This window comes from Eschscholzia californica, unplaced genomic scaffold (genome assembly GCF_041429995.1).
Source record: "Eschscholzia californica isolate CP2 unplaced genomic scaffold, dmEscCali1.0.p SCAF_6, whole genome shotgun sequence".
Taxonomy (NCBI): Eukaryota; Viridiplantae; Streptophyta; class Magnoliopsida; order Ranunculales; family Papaveraceae; genus Eschscholzia; species Eschscholzia californica.
In genome coordinates this window covers 29,138,135-29,157,587 of record NW_028238483.1, presented here as the reverse complement: position 1 = coordinate 29,157,587, position 19,453 = coordinate 29,138,135, and the positions used below count along the sequence as shown (strand labels likewise).

The 19,453-nt window shown below is 32.6% G+C and overlaps 1 protein-coding gene across 1 annotated transcript; it reads right to left on the bottom strand.

The window, feature by feature from the left end:
- Window positions 1-634: 634 nt before the first annotated feature.
- On the bottom strand, window positions 635-2,311 carry LOC147533274 (transcription factor MYB73-like). Its single transcript, XM_086649104.1, has one exon. It carries the CDS (start codon window positions 1,964-1,966, stop codon window positions 923-925), a length of 1,044 nt encoding a protein of 347 aa, XP_086505230.1. The 5' UTR covers window positions 1,967-2,311; the 3' UTR covers window positions 635-922.
- Between the last annotated feature and the right edge of the window lie 17,142 nt (window positions 2,312-19,453).

Below are 19,453 nucleotides of genomic sequence, written 5' to 3'. Positions count from 1 at the left end.
AAAGTAGAAAAAGGAATAAACATAGTGATAGTTTGATTCTTCGTCGCCGTAATAAATAGGAGGTTACATACCCCGCCGGAACTAGACTAGTCCATTTGACAAAATTAGGCGTTATTTTGAGGGTTTATAACTACGCAAATTCACTATCTGTTCGAAACCTTAAAGCTTGTAGGTTCATCAAAATTTACAAATACTCATATCATCAGCCTTGATGGATCCCTCAACAATTCCCAAGATTAAATTAGTGATACACTTCTTGATTAGAACAAAGGATACGCGCAATATTAAATAGTGGTACATTCGTATTGATACGCGTAACATTTAAATATGGATAATACTTTGTAACATTTAAATATGGGTACATTCGTATTGATTGTTCTTTTTTGAAAAACAAGCACTTTGAAAAAAAAAATTGAAAAGTATGTTATTTTCTTTTCATTTACCCTAAATCTCTTAGGAGTCTTACCAATGCACACTTTGTTCATCTTTTGATCTAATTTGCTGATAACAACAATCAAAATATCAATTTGAATTGTCCTATTGAAGGTCCTTTTTTTTGTCCTTTTTAGGTTTTATAGTTCTAAATTTTATGACCATTATTATAAAGCAAGTAAAAAGGGAGAAATTGAAGTTGTTTAGGGCTTGAAAGCTAAAATTTTATCTTCTTCTCAACATTCATAAAATAAAAACCCTAATTTTGAGTTCAGAACTTAACTTTGATCTCCGACACATCTATGGCCATCCTCGATCTCTCTTTGTACAAAAAACCCAAAATTATTTGTATATAAAAAAAAACACAGAAGGAAATTTAAAAAACAAGATCGCTTTTTTACGTTTCCTTCATCATCTCTCTATCTAATTTCTTCTTCTTCATCTAGATTTTCTTCATTTTCCATTAATGGTGTCTATTACCCATTTTTCTCTAATCGATCTTGCTGATGCCGATTCTCTTCACTAATGAGTTTCTAATCCCATTTTCAGCAGCTTGTAAACAGAGACCACTCTGTTCAAGACCAGACATATAATTCCTAACTTCTTTTTTGATCATCTCTTGCATCACAGATAAGAATTCAGGACTAAAAGGAACAAAAGGTTTCTCATTTGGAATAACAGAAGGTGATTCCGATCTACCCAAATCAGGAAATGGATGATTTTGAATCATAGGTTGTTGTGGGAATTGATGATTTTGTAGTGGTGGAGGTAATGGTGGAAGAGGAGGTAGTAATTGAATTGGAGCAGTTTGATGATTAGATCTAGAAACTTGATGATTTGAAATTTCAGATGAAGAATCATTATTACTAGTATAAGGAAGAGAGAGACATAGATTAAGTGAAGTGGGTGGATCATCGGCAGATTGAGAAGTTTCAACAGGGGACGGGATCATATTCATACCTGATGATCTAGCAGGAACAGGTCGATAAAGATGATGAGAAGAAGAAGAGATTAAAGGAACACTAGAATCACTCAAATCAGATCCAGAAGGACTACTTGGATCAAGATAAAGACCAGTAGTAGTAATTCCACCACCACCACCACCACCACCACTAGCAGTTCTTTTCAAAGGTTGAAGATCATTACAATCAATACTATCACCACCATCTTGATTGATAGATGAAGATTTACGTTTCAAAGTTGAGTTCCAGTGATTTTTAATGGCGTTATCAGTACGACCAATTAAAAGACGAGAAATTGTTGCCCATTTATTACCAAATTTAGAATGAGCACGAATAATCTTTTCATCTTCTTCAGGTGTAAAAGCTCTGTGTTCAACTTCAGGTGAAAGTTGATTACACCATCTAAGTCTACATGATTTACCAGATCTACCAGGTATTGATTTACTAATCAATGACCAGTTTCTTGCTCCATGTTTTTGTACTAATCTTTGTAATGATTCATCTTCTTCTGGACTCCATGGTCCTTTTATCCGATCTAGATCTTTTCTCGTTGATGATGATAAAGCCATCATCTAGGGTTTGAATCGGAGAAGAAAGAAAGAAAGAAACCCTAACCCTAAAAATATTAGGAAGGCGAAGAGGAGAGGCGAAGGAGAAGAGAGGCCTCTCCTCGTGTTATATGGAGGAGGAGGAGGAAGAGTTTAGAGAGAGAGAGAAAAAGGAGTTATGAAAGTTGTATAACGGAAGGATAGGTATGACTGGTTAAACCAGTTGTGTAACCGGCAATTGCCAATTTTAATTTATTCCCTTTTTTAGGAAGTGCACCGTTTTGTTGAGGTAGTCGGTTGCTTGTATACAGCTGTAATTTTAACACGCGTATTCTATTCACTTTCTCTCTCTATAATATCTTTTTCCCTAATTTCGCTTAACTTAATTTCCAAGTTTTAAATATTTCTAGTACTTATTTATAATTTTAGTAGGTGCCCCCACGAATTCCATGTCAACAATTTTGGATTTGCACCGGTATAGATAATCACGGGAAGTTAAATTAAGAAAATATTTCGGGAAGTTAAAGTAAAAAAAAGAAGAAGAAAGGGTGGAACAGTTAGAAAAATTGTGAGGCAGTTAAAAGTGGGAGAGGCTAAAACCACCACGAGGAAAAATAGTTACAATATAGTCATCTGAATTTACAAACGGTTGAGGTAATTAAAGAAGTTTAAAAAAAAAATTGTCACTGATTTATTGATGAAACACGATGGGGGCAAGATTCATATTTCGTATACACCTTATGACTTGTGCTAATAAGGTATATACTAATTGTATTGTGCTCGACTAACTTGAGATTGTTAAAGTAGACCTTGAATTTATGTCGCTTGCACATAAGTCACATTTGTTTTTAGATGAAAAAATTCTATGTACATATTTAGAGTAATATTATAACTTTTGAGTAAACAGTGACGTTTGAATCGAAAATCACACGTATATGGCTGAATGTATTCAGTTAACATAGGTGTTGTATCATATGTACAACTTAGTGAGAAAGCATTCCAGTGTATGCATTATATGCTTGTAAAGCTTGCTCTAATGTGTAGATCGAAATCAACATATAATTATAATGTTGAAACTAACTTGAGAAATCATAGAATTTACATCCAATACAATTGTGTAAATACGATACACCATTGTGAGAAATCATTCCACCATGGTGCTTGCTGCTTGGTTAAATTTACGACGAATCTATCTAATGCAACACTCAAATTGAAAAACTCAAAGTGCCACCTAGAATTTTTTGATTTTTTTAAAATTTTAATCTCAAAATGATGTGGCACCATTTAATGTTGAGATATCTCAGGAAAAAACTCAATACTTGAGATTTCTTTTGAGGATCTCAATTGACCACTCAATATTAAAAACAAATCTAACCATCTAGGACCCTTAAGTTATTTTTAAATTTTTAGAGTGTTGAATTGGAGATGTCTTTTGGATTGTCGATCTCAATATTGAAATATCGGAAAGAGAAACTCAATTGAGCCTTGACACATAAGACAATTTGAGTTTTTTTTGAGTTTTGCATTGGAGATGCTCTAAGCTTTGGGAATTAACCAATAATGAAGATGCCTCGTCTTTTAGATGGATAAAGAAGCTTATTCTTTGTTTTCCTTTTTTCCTTTCGAGAAATCGACTACGATCTACGTTAGTCGTTACAAGACATTGATACATCATGAAGTTGTGATGAGCACGATAGTCACCTAATTTAAACTATAATGAAAGAGGCATAAAGCCCGACAATATGAAAGAGGCCTAAAGCCCGACAAATGTATAATAATGTTTACTTTATATATTGCATGAATTACATAGGGCAAATTTTGATGGCAAACTACTTCTACAGAGACTCGATCTCACGACCTCGTGGATTTAAGAGGGGTGTCCAACTGTTACACTAAAGAGTGGTGGACAGCTTATTCAAACAATGACTTTTTGCCTATTGAGGAGCGTGGCAAAAGCTCGTGATCCTGCTTCAACTTATTGGAGTAAGGGGAGCTCTCCCTTGTTGGTTCATGAAACTGATAAATGAAATTTGTGTAATGATTGACATCCATTAGGCCCGCTAAAGGAAGTAACTGAAGATAGTGCTTAGGTTATTTGCAACTCACGGAATGATATCATAGTATTTGCGCACAGTGGCGAAGCCAGAAACTTTTATGAGTGGGGGCACCTTTGTTATAGGTAATGAAAGAATTCCACAATAAACGATCAAGCTAGAATCGAAAAGCAAATTCTTAACAAAATTTTATTTATAGTTTAGATATTCCGTGGTAATTTTGATGTATAACAATCAATCTCTAATTTTCTCAATATGGATCAAGGATGTTTCCTCCAATTGGATTCCCAAAATATACTGAAATAAAAAACAGGAGGGGATGAAGAGATAATGGTGAAGATTAAGAAGAACCCTTATAGTTACTAATATAAATAGTTAGAAACTATTTTGAAGAGGAAGTGATTGTAATAGAAGAAAATATGAAGATTAAGTTTTCTTTCTAATAACATATTTACCCGAACAAAAATCTAAAAAAGACAATTTTGAAGTTCAAAATACAAGTCACTGAAAAATCAGACAAAATCAAAATTTAAGGGGGGCGTTTAGAAAACTCATCATCTCTACGAGGCCATTTTATTTAGTTGGTCACTTTGAGGAGGTCAAATTGAGATATGTCAATTAATAAGAACCAATTTTAAGCCAAGCATGACCTTTATAATGTATTTTTAATAAGTAGTCATCTTAAACCAAACAATAATTTCAACTAACTTAAGTAGTTCCTTTACATAAAGAAAAAAACTAACTTAAGTAGTAGATACTTGAGAAAAAAAAAGTGTTCGTAGAAATTTTCTAGAAAAAAAAACATTGTCACGTTGTGTGTGGGACTCGATCCCTTGACCTCGATTATTGAAACATAATAGCTTCACCAACAAAACTGGGGAAGATATGTGATTGAAGAATGGAAATATATATATATATAGATATATGTATCTAATATAGCGGCAAATGTCGCATAACATTAACGAGCCACGTTAGGGTCGTGGGGGCATGCGCCCCCACGGGCCCCTATGTGGGTCGCCCCTGTTTGCGCACTTGACTGATGGAAGATGGACTCCAAATTATATTTAAATCTGCTCTAAAAATTCCAATGGGTGGACTTTATAAATAGAAACTTATTTGGGTGACTTCAATGTCAATAACGCTTTTCACCACTTGAATGTTTTCGCCCGAAATACAATATCAAGTGTCCGACGGTGTCGCGGAGGTATATTTAGTATTATTTTGCATGGGCTGAAATGAATATGAATATAAGTTTAAAGACAAAGGCAAAACTTAGGGGATGGGTTTGGATGATAACGAGAGTTGTGATCTTAGTTCGACTAATAATGAAGATGATATCTACGTACTATTGTGTGCTCATACTTTACTAACATTTGGAAGGAATTGTTGGAGTCTCTGATTTTTGAGGAGAAATTATTCGAAAATCGAGTTGTTTACGAGATAGATTGGTACATGGACAAATTCTGGATAATGCTTGTTCTACGATGAATGACCCTTTTAGTCCATTAAACAATGCAAATTTTTTTTTTGAGGAAACCATAATAGATCCCTATGGATGCTTTGTATTAGCGGCCATATGACATGAGAAGTCCCTTTTTTATTTTGAGAAATCGACTACGATTTGCGTTAGTCGTTACAAGGTATTGATACATCATGAAGATGCGATGAGCACGATGACTGTCCAACTTAGATCATAATGAAGAGGCCTAAAGTTCAATAAATTTATTAGATTATTTTACTATATGTATTACCTAAATTACATTAGGTTAATATTGATGACAAACTGCTTCTATCGAGATTCGGTCTCATTCGAGTGTCGAATCATTACAGCAGAAGGTGGTGGACTAGAGGCCCCTTTTACACATTCTTAATGGAGATATTTCATACCAAATTGCCAATATAGAAGATATGATGATGAGTTGAATCTCGAGGAAGCAGTAAATAATTAGTGGATGACAGGAAGAGGTGTACTCGACTGCAGAGAGAAGGAGAGGAGAGAAGTTTGGTGTCTTTTTCTTTAGTTCCAAAATTATCACAACAAAAATTGGTGATATGGATAGTAACGACAAACTCAGATCGCCGAATAGGAAGGCAGATCATTACTGCCATCCTGTCAGTCCAGGCTGTAAGCGTGCCACCTGTATAACATTCTAACGGCCTTCCTCTCAACCACCGCCTTTAGCCGGTAATCAGAACCTTGTCTCCTTTCTTGCTTTCTTAAATTACCCCAAAAACCGACTCTCTCCCCTTCCCGTTTTCCTCACAACTCTCTTCCTCTCATCCTTTTTGCGTACGGAAATCCAAACTCGTACGAAATACTACTACTTTCATCCTCTCTTCCTCCTCCTCCACTATACAATTTCAAAATACCATGTACGTTTGAAATTTGAGTAAAATAAAATAATAATAATAATAATAAATAGTCTACAAGAGAGAGACTAGAGATTGAAGCAGGAGGCAAGGCATTTAATGCAAATAATGGAATTGGTTTGGTATCTCTTTCGACTACTTGTACCACATAGTCACGTATTGCCCAACATTCATTTCACCCTAAACTTTGGATTTGGGTGACCAATTGAAAATTGTAGTAGTTAAAACTTTTTTTCTTTTTCTTTTTCTAATGCAAAAAAAAAAAAGAATTTAAAAATTTTCAAAGTGTCACGTTGGATTATTTAAGTTTTTCGTGTAAAAGACTCTCTCCAATGGAACACTTAATTTAAATCTCAAAATGATGTGACATCATTTAATGCTGAGATATCTCAATAAGAAACTTAATATTTGAGATTTCTTTTGAGGATATCAAGTGACCCTCAATATTAAAACCAAATCTTTCCATCTAAGAAATGACACTTAAGTTATTTTTAAGTCTGTATATTGTTGCATTGGAAGTGTCTTTTGAATTGAGGATCTCAATATTAACATCTAGGAAATAGAAACTCAATTGAGCCTTGACACATAAGACAAATTGAGTTGAGTTTCTTTTGAGTTTTGCATTGAAGATGCTCTAAGCCTTTAAGACTATGATTTCACCCGTAATTTGTTCGAAAATGTCACTAATAACGAAACTTATACTTATAATACATATGAGAAGTCAGATGATGAATATGATGCTGAAGTCTATCGACTTGGTGTTTCTTTGTCCATTGGGGTTTGTTGTCTCTTGGATTGTTGCCTGATCTATTAATGTAGGAAAATCGGATGTCGTTGAATCGCAAAATTAATTTCAATAACTGTTGAGTGTGAATGGTAGACTGGTATAGTACTGCTTTCCGAGGGTCATGCAGATGCTAAATTAGATTGTTGTTGTCACTCTCGATTCTGATGAATTTATAATTGTCTGCTACTGTCCAATCCCATTAGGATTAGTTTTGCTTCGCTCTCCTCACAGTTGTGGCTCTGAGATGAGATGTTTTAGCACAATGGACTTAGTCTGAATCAAACGGTGGTTGTCAATATATATTATTTCTCGTTTCATTTTAAGAAGTTTTCTCTTTGTCTTATATCTATTCTCTCGTTTGGAAAAAGTCATTGGCAGATGAAATTTTCCCACTTTATAGGACTTAGGAAATTATTTGTAAATAATTTAAGGTTATGTCTATCCATTCTCTATTTTTAGTCCCATTCTGTTCCGTCTAAGGCCTCGCACTTTAAAAGTTTTATTAACAAGATACGTGATATTGAATGTCGTCTAGGTTAAGGCGCAGAGTTAGCTCAAGAACCAAAAACTTTTGCTAAAATATAATTTGTCTTAAAAAATAAAGTAAATTGGGTCTCCAACCTAATTTTCTGAAAACATAATTAGTAAATTTGTTTTTCTTTTTCAAATATTGTTTTGATTGACAATTTCAATGAGATGAAAGGCAAAATGCCTACATTTGGGGTTAGACACCACAAAAATGAAATTTCTTTAGTAGCATCGTATTTACCCAAAATCGGCACAAACCAAAATCCAATTTCTTATAGGAAAAAGTTCAACATCACTTAAAAAATAATCAATTTTTTTTGCTCGAACAAAAAACTGTCGAAATAACAATCTATTTTACTGAACCACCACAGTAAAATAGAAAGAAAAACATGTGAGAGATGAAAGTGGTGGTCGGAATATGTGGTGGTCGGAATTATTGGTGGCTGGAATTTGTGGTGGGAATGTGGGACGAGGATTGAGGAAGATGAAGATTAGGGGGGTAAGAGACGAATTAATTAATTTTTAGATTAAAAATAAACATTCCTCCTAAATCAATCATGGTTAACTAAGTTTTTATTCTCTAAAATTTGTGTAAAAGAAGTGTAATTTTATAAACGTTTGTTCACTGCTAAGACTTTGATTTGTGGACCTGCAACTTGATTATTTACCGCAGAAACTAGAGGCCTTATTTCCTAAAGTTTGTTGAGCCGGATCCGATCACCTTCTATAATGTCTTTTAAAATCAAACTAAAAAGTGGTTGGACTTGAATTTCTCTTAAAAAAAAACAGAAAAAACGGAAAGATAGTAAGAGAAAGCAAACAAAAGTAAGCGAGATATGGGGGATCGTACTTTCAGGAAACACGCAGCAACAATCCGTTACTTATACAGCCTGTCACACTTTATTTCCTAACACATTACTTTAACTTCTTTTGTCCTCCCATCTCACGTGTAAGCTCTTCCTTTTAACACGTGTTTAGAATTTTAGGATTCTTGTTACTTGTTAGTTGAGAAAAGGATCGCCCCTCGTTCTCACCGTCCGTCCGATCGTAAAACTTTTTTTTTTATTGCAAACCGAAAATTAACATGGTTAGTGATGAATGATGATGGGTGCTTCTAAAGGCATATGTAGAACTTTAGCATGTCAAATTCACATATATATGACTTTGTACGTCGAATTCATCACGTATCTTAGCATCTTCGCATTTTCTGGCATACATAGAACTTTAGCAAAACAATAACAAAATGTATTCTCTATTTTTTTTTTATAATGTATTGATGTACGAGTAGTATAAATAATTATGATTCTACAATGACATGGCAGTAGAATATCGAGCCAATACACATGAATAATTATTGACACTACGAACGTTATTCCTCTAAACTGAAACACTGATGTGAAAGTGTGTACGTAAATGAAATTTTAAATAGTAATTTTTATTAGATCCTTTTAGTACGGAAATGTAGAGTTTCAATAAAATATATTTCTCGATACTACCAAATAACATTATTTTTGCAGTAGTACTAGTGGAGTTGCTAATAGTAAATGTTGACTATCAACTTGTACGAGCTTTTTATTAAACGAACGGCCAATTTTATCATATAAATTTAATTAAAGAGAATGTAGTTGGGTATATTTTAATCAAGGTGAATAATTTCACATGACAAGGAACGTTCGTTGATATTTCCTCTCTACACAATTTGAATATAAATATTAATTCTAGTAAGAAAGCATTGTAAAATAATAATTTTGCAGAAGACTCATTTCGTGCTTTCCCGATGTTCTGCAAATAAGCATTGTTGCCTTTCTGCGCGCCCATACGAATTAGTGTTCTAAAATACGGGCCATGTTATTATTATCTACTAAAGTATGTTGTATATAGGTTATCAATGAATACACTACGCAGGGAATAGTTTGTGAAAATAAAATAAACATTTATAATTTAATTTTTAATTGTTTTTAACAAAAAAAAAGAGTTTCGGCTAGCTACAAGTTCCAAAGCGTTATAAATAAAACTCAAATGGTTTTTATAAATTTTAAAAAATAAACATTCATAATCTATAATCAATTTTTCGATGAAATACTCTTTTTCATATAGTACGAGAAGTCATAGCTAGAACAAAATTTCTGAAAACATTTTCTCAAATATTAACGTATAACTATATTCTTAACTGATAAGTTCTTTACTGTCCATACCATTAAGCTGAAAAATGAATAAATTGTAGTCCTACAAATTATAATTGTCGATTTCTCTTGAAAACAAACAATGTCAAATGAAAGAAAAAGAAAGAAAACAATGTCCACGGGACCAAGGTAAATGATATTTGGAAGGGTTTGTGATTTTTTTAGATTGGACTCTAAGAGTCATTACATTTGAATGACATCTTCATCTCTAATAAAGATTCTTAGGGTTATCTTACGGGACAAGTAAGTGCATCCAGGGGCGGACCCACGTAGGGGCCTGTGGGGTCACGTGCCCCCACATGCCCGAAACTTATTTCAAATAGGCCTTGAGTAGTTATCTTGATTTCCATTAACTTTGTTAGACTCATTTTTCTCTATATTATTATGTCTTCTTCTTTATTTCATTTTCTTATATACGTATATATTATACTTCTTATTATTTTTTCTTAACCTCAGTCTATAATCTCTTTCATTAACTTAAAAACGTAAAATGTGGTGAACATGTTGCAAGACATAAAGCGCTCTCTTTCGAAATAAGATTTACACTACTATTTTTTTTTATAATTCGAATGTATATGAGATTAATTCTTTATACTGAGAATATAGTCAATGCAACTCACAAAGAAGTTAAGGAGGCGAGTTGGTTCAGAGGTATAACTAATACAATAAAAATAGCACTCGCTTGAACTTCACCTAAAAATGTTGAATAATTTAAAGTTTTTTATTCTAACTAATGGTGCCCCCAGAAAGGAAAATTTTTGAGTCCGCCACTGAGTGCATCTACTGTTTTTATTGCTTAAATTACATATGATAAATCTTAATTATAAACTGTTTAATTGATATTCGATTTTAGTACTTTGTGAATTTAAAAAGGATGTCAAACCATTACACCAATGAGACTTTTATGGTTATTTAGATATATGAAATTGGTGAGTGGGACAAGAGGGTAGTTATGTGGAGGGTCAGTATGTGAGGTGTGAAACAGAGATAGAACCCCCCCTAACAAACGTTTTGTTAACAAGGAAAAACAAACTAAGAAAATTGAGGACGTCAGTCACAAGAGAGAATAAGGTAAGGGGATGCCAGCCAGCTATAAGGCACCGAGAGAAATGGGGTCGTTGTCTCCTTAATACTCTTCCCCAAAACGACAGAGCATCTGTTTCAGATTCGCCCCAACTTGAGGGTACCATTCACTATTTTACTACTTCCCCCCTCTCTCTCTACTTTCTCTCTCTACTAAACCCATGATTCGCGCTATCTTGAACCGTGTAAGTATATCTATCTATCTATCGTACACCGCCCCATTTCCATGATCCACCCCCTCGTGCACTCAATTTATTGCCACGAACGAATCCACGATTAACGTTTCTGTACCAAACGACCATTTTCAATCCCAACTACCCAAACTGTTATTTTTATTTTTTTATTTATGAGAAAAATATATTAAATTAAATAAGTAATTGCGAAATGGTGAAATAGAGTTGGAGTGGTTCGGTTTAGGACTGTGTGGTGAGGGTGCGAGCAGGGCACCCCGTATTATTTTTCTAGATGCCTTCTCCATGCCAAAATTTACAAAACGTTCGTGTTCGAATGGAGCACTTAGGTTCATCACTCTTTGGTGCAGTGGTTAGACACCCCTTCTTACATCCATGAGGTCGTGAGATCGAGTATCGGGGAAAGTAATTTGCCATCAAGATTTATCCATATAATTTAGGCAATAAATATAGTAAATAGTGTAATATATTTGTCGGACTTTATACCTCTTTCATGTTGTTGAGCTTTAAACCTCTTTCATTAATTGTTTAAATAAAACGATTAGTGTGTTTATCAACTCTTCATGATGTAACAATGTTTTGTAACCTCAAAAAAAAAAAACAAAGGAGCACCTAGGAAAAAAAATGTGAGGGCCTATAAAAATTAGATTTGCCAAATAATATGTAAAAAGAGATACTGAACTCTATTTTGGGATTATTCTGCAAAATAGGTTTTTCCTTGTACTTTTTTGTTTTGAAATGGACTTTTACTAGTTGTTGAAAGGGAGATCTTTTTCTTACGCTTAATCTTCATATCTTCATCTATTGGTATTGTTAAGTTTGTGACCATCCAACTCAAAACTAATGATTGGAGAGGAGCTATACTTTATATTCTTGGTTGCTATTTACCTATTCTCCCACGTGGGACTATTGTTCACAGATATTTCTGATCTAATCCATCAATGCGAAATTGAAGATTCCTCATTATATTTCAATTAGTAATGTTCGTTTATGTGTTCCATCAAGAAGATCATTTAACAATTGTAATCATCATATTACGCCCTCAATTTTACGAAGATCTATTCAGATATTGATAAAGTTATTTGTATTAGAAATTTTCTTACTCAATGAATTTTTGTTCTAATATTGTTTTAACAAATTTCAATCACGTAAGAAAGTTCATGATAACGTATAAATGATCCATACCGATTTGTATGGTAAGAACATCTTCAAATTGTTTTTATTTGTGATTGGAGAAATTAGAGTTCAAACCAAGTAGATATGATCAATCAGAGTCCCATTGTTTTTATTGCTCAATAAAAGTAACATCTACTTTATCTACAAGATGTAAAAAATGGTATTCTAAACAGTTTCTGAAATGTTAGGCATTTTCATATTATTTTAATTGTTTTAACTTGAAGAAATTAGAGAGATTGAATCTAGAAATATAATATATTTATGTTAAAGCTAGAAGACTGGAGTTTACTAGCAATTCTTGATTGCTGTTAGAAGTTAACACCAATCCTACTTTTTAAACTTTTTTATCAAGCTTATCTTTTAAAGTCTATAATCAATTTCTTAGAAAGTAATTAAATAATTAATTTAAATTAAAATACAGGAAATTGGGCAGGAGGCCCAATTTCTTGTATTTTTTTGTTAAAAAGACAACCCATCTTTTTAACTAGCTAGGCCCCAAGTAAGTTATAAAAATAGGCTTGAAGGACATTTTTAAAGGCACCAACTTTTTAAGAGTAAAAAATACCCTTCATTCAATTAGAAATACCTAGTAATAATCTAACTAATAAATCAGGAACTTGTAGGGGTTTTAGCTAGTTTTTCGATACAACATTCTATTAGACAAAATATAATAGTTTGTAACAAATTTTATGTTAAATCAATTCAAAACTAATTTGCAAACCATTTACATGGCATTGCAAGGTGTTTGCAAGGCTCTGCAAGGTGTTTGCAAAGCTTTACAAGGCTCTGAAAGGTGTTCGCAAGGTTGTGCAAGGTATTTGCAAAAGTCATGCAAGGTGTTCGCAAGGCTCTGCAAAGTTTTTGCAAGGCTTTGCAATTTGTTTGCAAGGCTATTCAAGGTGTTTGCAAAAACCATGCAAGGTGTTTGCAAGGCTCTGCAAGATGTTTGCAAGGCTCTGCAAGGTGTTCGCAAGGCTTTGCAAGGCAGTGCAAAGTGTTTGCAAGGCAGTGCAAGGTGTTTGCAAGGCAGTGCAAGGTGTTTGCAAGGCAGTGCAAGGTGTTTGCAAGGTATTTTCTTAGACTAGGGTTAGGTTGGTCTTTTTACTGAAATTGAAAATTACATAATTGCAATCAGGGAGGTGAAGCCTAAAAAACTTTGATGAATCCTTTTTAACCAAAATCATAATTTCTTAGGGAGTTTTGGCCAAATTCCCCAATTAAAATATGAAAGTAACTGATTTAGTGCTGGATAATGATCGACAAATGAATGAAGCACAAAAACCACTTCTAGTAAATTTGAATTAAGGAGTTTGCGTGTATTGTTTATTTAATTAATGAATTAACCATCAAACTGGTATGTGTATCACCTTGTCAACATAAAATGATAGGCCACCCCTGTCTTTTACTTTTACGTTCTATTTTAGAATTAGAATAAGGTTGTTTCGCAAAAAACTCAGGAAAAAGTAGTAGATTTTGTGAACCAGAGTGTTATCATAATTTATTATTTGTCTTTTAGGAAGGAAAAAAATACATTGAAATTCTTTGTTGTTTTACGTGCTACAAACATCTCTTGCATGTTCATGGAGTCACATTTGATTGTGCGCTTTTGTTTCTTATCTACCAAAGTCTCAAATCTATATCACCCTAAGTCGTTTAAGAGAAAGGATATTCGAAATATAGAACAGACTTGAGAGTTCTTTTGACGGAGTTGATTTATTTACTGTTTATTTAGTTGCACCCGGAATTTTTGTTATTGTGATTAGTACTGAAACCCTGTCTCTTTTGCATCTCTCTCTTCTTCTTCTTTTCAATAAGCTTATCTTTGGAAGTAATTATGTAACTAAATAGGGATCTCAAAAGTACAATGTTAGAACGGGTGAGAAGTTAGTCTAAGTTTTCAGTCTTTCGAGTTACATAATCTAGCAATTAAAAACTAAATAAGAAAACGTCTATAAAAAAAGTATTATAGTGGGTTTTCTTTCAGATTTTATTTTCAGATAGAGTACAATAGTCATTATAAAGTATTGATATATAAAAAAGATGTGGTAAACACGATTATCACATGAATTAAAGCCTTAAAGGCAACCTAAGGGACCTAAACCCTAACACACTATTTTATTTAAACCCAAATTCAATAAACCACGAATTTATAATTCTATAAAATCGAACATGAAACTTTGGAATTGTGAAAACCACTACAATAAAAAGTGGTGGACTCCATTCAGATCTAGACATTAGGTATACATATATATGCATATTCCTATTCTTGTTCAATTATGAACCTATATTGGTTTTTTTTTGTTGAACTATATTCCTTCAAGAAAAAAAAAAAAAACTAGTTAAGTTTATTACATATATATGTAATTTTTCTCAAGCAGACCTTATGTAGTTATGGAGGCGATGATATCAAAGTCACAAATCGTACCCCACCATTAAAGCAGTTTTACTATCTTTTTTGTTGTTGCAGGCATTTTTACTACTCCTTTCCCATAACATAAAACATACAATAATTCTTGTCCACTTTCATTAACTAATAAAATGGGAACAATTTCATCAAAAGAATGCCATAAACGGTAATACCCCTAAAATAAATCTACCCTATTTAGTGTGAGGGTGATTAGGTTTATGTCCTATCTAAAAGGTAAAATAAAATTTATTTAATTATTTGAAAATGAAAACGAAAAACATCTTAAAAAATAATTGAATAATTAAATAATCAATATTTTTTTTCAAGAATATCACAAATATGATGGTGAAACCACCTACTCTAAGGGAAACTTTCAATAATTAAGTGAAAATGAAAGTTATACATATTAGTTTACGATTATAAATTTTTATAATTCCTAGTTATGATTATCGATTACAAATATATAAACAAGCAACATGCTACCTCATAGATTATTGTATTGAAAAATATTATGGTCAAGATTATGGCCTAACTAAAGATTAGTCATATAATAATTGTTTAATCTTTTATATTTTAGTTCAATAATTGGGGGTAAGTGTTGGACAACAAAACTAGACTTGCATAATAAGTTTCTAAAATCAATTAATTAATATAGTGCAAAAGAGAGTGGGGTGCTGCTCCAAATTTGCAATACCATACTACCATCTTCCCAACTGATAATCACTTAAAAAAAAGTTAAAGTGAGAAGGTGATGTAATTGTAGATTATTAGTAGATATTGATAGTGCCCCTTCAACAACTCCTTTGTCACTTGTTTCTCAATCTTTCATGTCAACATATATCCATCCAAACTTCCGCCTCTTTAATAACAATATCAATTGGTTGATGTTAAATATACATCTCCCAATATGGTGGGATTTAACTGCCATATTCATATTTTATGTGCACTACCCAATAAATTTTTTGTTTGTGAAGTCTCATTACATATTCAAATTATTGAGACATGGTAATAGAAAATGTAGGTTACGTCCGATAAGCTTTTTCCAAGTTTGCGTAGTATATAAGATTGTACAGTAAGTTGATTTGACGTTGTACAGATTAATGGGGCCGCAACTAAATCAATGCGTTATAATAATTAAGGCTCTAATTGTAGAGGTTAGTATGTTTCTCGACAGCTCTATTAGCTTTATAAAAAGTGAAATTAGAAATTATGATAATCACAAAAGAAATGCTCATTAAACAGTTTGCCATCCCCGTTTCAAATAAAGATTGGAGAGCTCTTCTATCATTACAAAATTAACTCATTCTTTTGTACTGTTTTGCAAAGTTAGATGATGATTATTACACAAAATTAGAGAGAGTAGATTATTATATTAAAGCGCGTCTAAACTTGTATACATGAGATAAATCATAAATATTAATAACTATCTTACAACTGCTATTGTGAGTCACGAGAACCGCTCAGAGACCGTTGGAATTGACTTACGAGCCATGAAAAACACGCTTACTTTATTTATGCGGTCCATACCTTTATTTTATTGTGGTGTACTTAGTGGTAATGTTTCTTTCACTAAACTAAATCCCTAATTTATAATTAACAAAATGTTGAGTTGGTTGTTTGTTGTTAAAAGTTTGTTTGTTTCATTCTTTACTTCAAATTGGGAGCTTAGTGGCCATAAGTTTCTTAACTAATAGAATTGTGAAACACAAATTATCTTAACCACTAACTAAAGTTGTGTTTATTTAGGGGTGCAAAAAACTAGCTAATTAAGAACCTCACATTAAACACTTGCTAATGGCTGATTTCTTTTACCTTTCTTTAATCTTCTTTTGTGATTTTTTTTTTTTTGTTGAAAGTAATCTTTTGTGATGAGTACACTTGATGGAATCTAAGCAACAACTTCTCTTTCTCCTTCACATCTTCTATTTACCTGACCTTATCATTTTAGGGTTTTGATGTTTCAATTGTTAGCCCTTTACCTAATAATCTAAGTGCCTTCTAATTTATTCAATGAACCTAAAATTCAAATATCAAAGATATATTGGATCATTTGTTTTTGTTTCTATCCATTATTCTATAAGGTTTTTCTTATGCTTTGTTTATTTTTGTCACTTTCTATATTTTTCTTAAGATTTAAATATTCACAACCTCCATTAATATTTTGCCTAAATATACATATAGGCAAAACAAAAAACTCACAGATGTTAGTAGTTTTGTTGATAAAGTTATCAATCACATCTTACCTTGGACATTTTTTTTGGGAAATCATATTAAGTTTTTGACAAATTTGTGGTGTAAACGTATGTTGCCTTGCTAGTTATGACTTTGTTGCTGAATAGAGAGAAAGAAATTCACAACTTTATTTCACAAACAACTACTTGTTGAGTTGATTGTGCATTCAATTCAGAATACAAGAGGCCACAATATCAAAATTTAATAAAAGTAGAAATCTACCTTTTATTAATTTTCATTTATTAGGTTATAAATAACGGCTTTCAAATGTTTTTAAGATAGTAAATGTGTAATCGTTTATTTGTTTATTTATGTAATATTATTATTTAACAAAAAAACTTCTTACAGAAATCACTTACAACGTAAGGAGTTAAATGTTGGTTAGATGCACACTTTTGGTTTGATGCACACTTTTTACTGAGTATAATAGTTATTATAAAAACACTGATACATCGATATGATGTGATAAGCAAGTCCAACGAAATTAAATGGTCTACAACTAACATAAACTACTTTATTTATATCTAAATTCAATATTACTGGATTTTCACTTTCATTAGATCGAACTTGAGACCTCCGCATTGTAAATATATACACTTACCAATTGAGCTACCAGTGTTGGACGGTTAGATGGACACTTGGAGAGTATCGTAAATGTGTGGTATCCTTCTCTATGAGTATTGTAAATGTGTGGTATCCTTCTCTATGAATAACCATTGTTTTCATCATATTATGTCCTCAACTTTATATGAGATAAATACTAATAACTCTTGCAACTGATATTGTGAGTCACGCGGACGACTCAGAGACCGTTGGAATTGACTTACTGGCCATGAAAAACACGTACGCTTACTTTTTTTATTCGGTCTATACCTTTATTTTATTGTGGTGTACTTAGTGGTAATGTTACTTTCACTAAACTATATCCTCAATTTATAATCAACAAAATATTGAGTTGGTTGTTTGTTGTTAAAAGTTTGTTTGTTTTATTCTTTACTTCATATTGGAAGCTTTGGTCATAAATTTCTTAACAAATAGAATTGCGAAACACAAATTATCTTAATCACTAACTAAAATTGTGTTTATTTAGGGGTGCAAAAAGCTAGCTAATTAGGAACCTCACATAGAACACTTGTTAATGCAGATTTCTTTTACCTTTCTTTAATCTTCTTTTGTGATGAATACACTTGATGGAATCTAAGCAACAACTTCTCTTTCTCCTCCAAATTTTCTATTTACATGTCCTTATCATGTTAGGATTTTGATGTTTCAATTGTTAGCCGTTTACCGAATAATTTAACTGCCTTCTAATTTTTTCAATGAACCTAAGAATCAAATATCAAGGATATATTAAATCATTTGTGTTTGTTGCTATCCATTATTCTATAGAGTTTTTCGTATGCTTTGTTTATTTTTGTCATATTTTTCTTGAGATTTATGGAAAAAGAAAAGTACATTATATGGTATATTCCTCTAAATATACGTATAACAAAACAAAAAACTCACGCATGTTAGTAGTTTTTACGATAAAGTTATCAATCACATCTTGTGAAAGTTCATGTTAGTCGGAAGAATTGAAGATACGAACTAAATAAATAACACAATAGTTTACGTGGTTCGGTCGGAGGATCACGACCTACATCCACGGAGAAAGCCATGAATGGCTGGATTATATTATCTCCACAATCGTGGGATTGATTGGTTACAGACGCGAAGACTCAATGCAACTCAATTCAATATAAAATACATAGAGGTCACTTCTATTTATAGAGTGATTCGGGTATCTTATTTTCCTAGGACTCTATCTAGGATAAGTATAAATAATATCTTCGTATATCTTGGACGGTTGATACGGATATCTACGGATCTCGATTCATCTCGATCTTTATACTCTAACACTCCCCCTCAAGTTGGAAGCGGAACTTGTGGAGTTTCCAACTTGAAAATTGTACTTGGAAAAGATAAGATGTTGCTCGCATACGATCTTATCAAACTTGATCTTGAACTTGAATTTCAATTTTTTTTTTTGTTTAATGTCTAACAATTTCCAATGGTGCTGAAATCTTCGTCTGCAACTTGAACTTGTAATTAACATAAACTTGATTTAATGTTCTTGTCTTTCTTTCGTAAGCTTGAATGACATTCTTGTCTTCTTTTCTTCTTTTATTTCTTTCTTCCTTTATTTCGGCAAAGATGAGAGAATAACGTAAGTGAATATTGTGCATACAATAGTGACGGAGGGGAGGGATGGGTTGACCCGTAAGGCGCCAATTTAAGAGAAGATCAAACTCTTTTGGATGTTAATAAATTGATTATAACCGGATGGTTACGGTTTGATAAATATATCGTCATTGTAGACGAAACATGAAGAAATATGATCTAATGATATTTTAATTTCAACCAAAGGAGGAAACAAATCACAGCTAAAAAAACTGAAGCTGGGAAAACTTAAAGACTGAAGGGATGAACCTTCGTTCCAAGTTAAATCGAGAAAGGAACA